Source organism: Cucumis sativus, chromosome 1 (assembly GCF_000004075.3).
Source record: "Cucumis sativus cultivar 9930 chromosome 1, Cucumber_9930_V3, whole genome shotgun sequence".
Taxonomy (NCBI): domain Eukaryota; kingdom Viridiplantae; phylum Streptophyta; class Magnoliopsida; order Cucurbitales; family Cucurbitaceae; genus Cucumis; species Cucumis sativus.
The window spans coordinates 29,841,415-29,846,750 of NC_026655.2; the positions used below are offsets into that span (position 1 = coordinate 29,841,415).

The 5,336-nt window shown below is 36.3% G+C and overlaps 1 protein-coding gene across 1 annotated transcript; it reads right to left on the reverse strand.

Annotated features, from left to right (window-relative positions):
* On the reverse strand, window positions 1-4,936 carry LOC101206129 (riboflavin biosynthesis protein PYRR, chloroplastic). Its single transcript, XM_004139118.3, has 9 exons — window positions 4,352-4,936; window positions 3,996-4,130; window positions 3,664-3,763; window positions 3,303-3,428; window positions 2,887-3,200; window positions 2,375-2,494; window positions 1,410-1,655; window positions 1,207-1,332; window positions 1-658 (listed from the first exon to the last, which is right to left on the reverse strand). Exons 1-9 carry the CDS (start codon window positions 4,736-4,738, stop codon window positions 395-397), a joined length of 1,818 nt encoding a protein of 605 aa, XP_004139166.1. The 5' UTR covers window positions 4,739-4,936; the 3' UTR covers window positions 1-394.
* Between the last annotated feature and the right edge of the window lie 400 nt (window positions 4,937-5,336).

The following is a 5,336-nucleotide window of genomic DNA, read 5'->3' on the forward strand; positions in this document are numbered from 1 at the left end:
TAGAAAAACATCGATGAGCCATCTCATGAGGAGTCCTATTGCATTCTTAATTAAATGGTAATCCATGTATGATAAATATGTTTAACCTCGAAAAAAACACATAAAAGTGCTTGCAATTAGCTCATCAAGAGCCTGCCTAGAATTTAAAATCTTCCACAGAGAACATGTTCCTCTTTTTTTATTTCGTTCCTTACTCAAAAATAAGATATAAATTATGCAGTAGGCGGAAGTCTGGCTGCCTACCGATCAGATACTATTTTGGGGTCAAACAAACATGGTTCGACATACATTATGAACTTGTGGGTACCTGATTTTTGGGGCAGAATGAGGAAATTGCTCGTTGGATTCTATCTTTTACTCGTCTGATATTTTATCTTCATTCTAGTTCTTTTCATCAGTTGAACTCTGTGGTGCTGCTGTTCGGTGTTGTAGACTGGCCGAGGAACTCGGCTCTCAGTTGCATCAGAAGTCTTCCAAGGTAGTTAAGACCTTCTCCATCTCGACCTCCTCCCCAGAAAAGATCATGTGGTGATGCTTCAACAAGAACAGATCCAGCAGTTGATAGCAGCATAGATTTCAGATGAGGGTAACTTGAAAATTTGCATTTCAATGCTCGGTACATAGTGTCGAGTTTGGCAGTTCGCCAATCAGATCGTATCTGCAATGAAAATTCCCAAAGATTATCAGGTGAATGCTCTATCTAGTTTGCGTGAGAATGTGTTTCGGCATGCTAACATCTTGTTCCTTTTCCCCCTAAACTTGGAATTTTCAACTGTTTTTTTATTGATTTTTGTGTTGAAAATTAAAAAGGATTTCCAACAAATACTGAAGATCTAGCTAAGAGCTTTAGAAAAGATGAGCAACCTCGTTTTTCTTCATAAGATCTTATATTTTGAAAACAATAAATCTCAAACCCTTTTATTTATTTTTCTTTTTCAACCTTGAGATTGAACATGATTTTCCAAGTCTAAAAAGATGTCTTTAATTCCTATCAATAAACTATTCTAGCAAAGAGCTCTACAAGCATTTTACCACACCACTATGGCTTTTAATACCCAACAGAGCCCACGAAATACCTCATGAAGGGAATAAGCTGTGAATAAAATCACATCTTTGATCTATAAGTTTTATACAAAAATCACATCTTCACATCATGCCAAAAGAAACAAAGCTGACTTAAAACCAAACTAGTAAGATAAGCAATACCATTTTAGGGTGTTGCCTCTGCATTAATCTTCCTATTCTTGCTGCTTCCTCTGGACTTCTTGCCGATTTTATCTTTTCCACACAATCCTGAGCTACAGGATCATCGATACCCACAAATTTGTGAGCCTGCATATTCAAGGAAGGTTAGGCACTATACTGCATTTTGAAAGTAAGACGATAATTCAAGCAAAGGGTGGGCATACCTGATAATAATGCTCAACCGTCAACCAAGTGCAACCATTGCCATTTTCATCGGTGAGATGAATGGGGTGACGCGAAAAGTTTGAAAAAGCGCCATAAGGATCCCATGTTTTGTAAAAGAAAATAATACTTGGCTCATAGGGAGTAACTGTTGGATCAATTGCAAAGGTTTCATCGCAGGAGGGGATTACCGGAGCAACATCTAATATTGGTTGAAGAAATCCACTAACTAACATGTCCTTTCCAATCTGTATGTCAAGGTCAGATCCCAGTCAAAATGGATTATATATATGCTTGTAGATGAAATGTAACAATATGTATGGACATTAGACCATGTGAACCCGGAACATAATATGTACTAGCTCAAGAGAAGGTAAAAGGACAGGTTAACTTGATATCTTTGGTAACAAAAACCAAAAAGAAAACTAAAAAATGTAACAAGTTCTCCATTTATCCTTATTTCATTCATTCAATGAAATGCTTCTTTATCAAGAAAACAAGTTCTCCAATTGACTAGAAAAACAAATTTTCTGAAAAAAAAAAGAAGAAAAAGAATCAACCATGCTTTAAAATGTTGTAGTGAATTGTACAATAAAACTGTCCAAGTAATTTCATGAATTAAAAATGAGACAAATATATCTTCATTAATTTCTCTCAAATATGTTTGTGTTTTTAAATATGTTAAAATTTGTGTCCAAAAATTGCTAAATCATCACGTGTATTGAATATGTTCAATTATGGGCACCTTACAAAACTTAAGTGTACGTTTCCTATAGCTCATAAGGAAGACCAACTATCCACACCTCTACATGAAAGGACAGATCAAATATATTTTGCACATCTTATAGAAGATTAACTTGGAAAATATAACATAAAGAAATATACGGAAGTGGACATAAGAGAAGTACAATTCCACGTAATCAGCAATATCTTCTAAATGATGAGAACACTATAAATTAGAATTAACCTTCTCATATTCAACATCAATTAGCTCCAAAGCTTGAGACATTTCGACCATGCCAAGCTCACCAACAGGAGATGGAGCATTCTTCCCTCCGATAATCTTAGGAGCAACAAATGCATAAACCTGAACAAACAACAGCATAATTAGAACTGATTTACATGGGTGTTAATGAAAGAAAATGAGGCCCCACGAAGCAACTGCATGCACTCAAGTGTAAATTGCATGTAACAAAAGAAAGGATTAATGCCATATCATTTCAAAATAATAGATTCAATTAGATTGATATCCAATAGGTGTTAGTGCCAAAGGATTACCAACATGTCAGACAGACAGACACAAACACAACTCAAGTAAGGCATACATGTCGTTGGTTTTCATTATATATTAGATAAAGTTTTCTATGGTGTAATACACCTAAAAGAAAGAAAAGTCCATTGCATACTGTTTTCTTTAAATAAATAAGAGGTATACATCAGGGAATTAACTGTACATATCAGAAAAGAAAAGATCATAACCTCGTGTATTACTCCACCCGCAATGGCTGAAGCTGCAAGTGTTCCTCCACACTCCCACAAAATTGAAAGAAATCCACGATCATGAAAATATTCCATCACATCTCGAGGGTTTAGATTATCAAACTCCACTACTTCAACTCCTTTTGATGCAAGTAGTTTCTGGAAACTCCTTTTAGTACCTCTCTGCGTTACAACCATGGTTGACATACCCTTTGTATCCCAAACATTTGCTTGTTCAGGAAGATTGAGAGTCCTTGACATGACAACCCGTAGAGGAATATGCCCACCACCGTGTCTTGCAGTCAGTCGAGGATCTATTTCAGAGGACGTCATTGGGGGAAAAACAATGAAGCAATACTAACAAGTAACAACTCAGTTCCACTAAATGAAAAGAAACAGAAAATGGCAAAACTCACCATCCTGGCGTACAGTATTGCCTCCTACTATAACAGCATCACTTCTTCCTCGTAATTGAAAAACTCGTCGTCTAGATGAAACACTACTAATCCATGCAGCATGACCAGAACTTGCAGCAATTTTCCCTGATAGTTAATATAAAATCACTTCAATGCTATTTTTCATTTGCATATACAATAGGATTCTAATTAAACCAAAATGCTACGTTTAACCAGATGAGAAAAAAGTTCCTTGAAAATAAGACGTCGTATATAATCAAGAGGATTAAGCCATCCTCTAAAACCAACAGAGAAATAAAACAGCACATTCACCTAAGCTATTCTCTTGAAATAAAAAGGAAAATGAAGCTACAATACTAACCATCAAGAGTCATCGCATATTTAAGTACAGAGAAAGGCACTCGAGAAGAAGCTTTACAAATCAATGGAGCATTAACAAGGAGACATGCTTTTCGAGCTTCCTATAAGAAAAATCAACACTTCGTATAAGTGATCTGCATAATAATTATCTAAGCAAAACATTATGAAAAACTAAAATGGCTTGAGAAAAAGAAAAGGGGGAAAGAAAGGAATCGATCCAATTTTATTGTATGTACCACTAGACAGGAAAACGGAAATGAACCTTAACATATCAATACAAGGCCTAGCAAAAGGGAGGCAAGGAATCATAATTCAACTATTCAAACTAATTACCTCTACTGCTCTGCTCTTTAGCTCCTCTCCAAGAACATCAACAAGAACCCCTTGATTTCTTAAAGCTTTCACAGCATTTCCTCTTAGATGTTGCAACGGATGCCTCATTCCAACAACTACCCTTTCAATCCCTGCCTAATTGTACAGTCTCAATCGTTAATTTCATAATAAGAGTAATGATAAAAACAAAAACAAAAAAAAGCAACATCATCTAAGTTAACAAGATTCACTAGCCAAACATATTAATTCTAAATCAGGTTTAAAAAAGAGACTTCAAACCGCATTCCTTGAACAGAAAATTTATACTAATTGAATTAAAAACAAATCAATTAAAAGAGTGAAAGCTGCAATCAAACCTGGACTAAAGCGGCCACGGCAGTATTGTCACTGGGGCAATCACTGGATTCCAAATTGAGAAACGCCGTAGCACCACGGCACCGCTCACCGGCAGCTTGAACTGCTTGAAGCTCAGCAGATTCAGTACCCTGACCGTAGAGAAAACCCTCGCCGGCGACGGCACCTGACGAGGTGGTGATGATGCAGCCATAGTTGGGATGAGGAGCGGTGAATCCAGCAGACTTATCAGCAATCTCAGCAGCCCGACGGATGAAGGTGGCTTCAAACAAATGGGAAGTGGAGCTGTTACTGCTGGGATTGGTGGTGGTGGCGGCGGCGGAGACGACGGCGGTGGGGAGACGGTTGGCGTGAAGAATAGGGAAAGAAGCTCCCAATGTGAACACCATGGGAAAAGGAGATGGGGAGAGGGTTTTGGTGTTGATGAATCAAAATTGTTGTGTGGGTGAAAATTGAATGAAAAGTCAAAGCTTCATAGTCAGCATCTTCTTCTTCTTCTTCTTCTTCTTCTTCTTGGTGTTGCTTACACTTAATTAATGGCATAGAGACAACCATGTTTTTCATTACTCATTTTTTTATTCTCACATGGATCTATCTATTCTTACTTAAAAGATTTGGTTAAATTATATCCAAAATAAACCTCTTTCTTAAGGATATTAAACTATTCAAATTGTTAAGGTTTTTTATTTATTTATTTATTTTTTATTTTGAAAAAGTTTCATTTTTTCAAAATGATCTCTAGAGTTTTATCAAAATAGAATAAAATAAAGTTGAATTTGATGTGACAGTGCCAAGTTGGGTATAGGTAAATTTGCTTGAAACTATGAACTTTTCACCATCAAACTATTTAGGTGAACTGGTGAGAGCTATCTTCCATTTAATTTTGGATACGTTATATACTTCTACTTGACCATAATGTGATATTATAGGCATTGAGTGCTTAGAGGGTAGAATTGACTATCAAAGGGGAAATCAAACCAAAATGGA

Excerpts from the sequence above, each read along its gene's own strand:
- LOC101206129 (XM_004139118.3), bottom strand. The coding sequence starts at position 4,738 with ATGGTGTTCACATTGGGAGCTTCTTTCCCTATTCTTCACGCCAACCGT. Across the intron at positions 3,764-3,995 it reads TAAAGAGCAGAGCAGTAGAG|GAAGCTCGAAAAGCATGTCT; the intron begins GTAATTAGTTTG and ends TTTTTCTTATAG. Across the intron at positions 2,495-2,886 it reads CGGGTGGAGTAATACACGAG|GTTTATGCATTTGTTGCTCC; the intron begins GTTATGATCTTT and ends TTGTTTGTTCAG.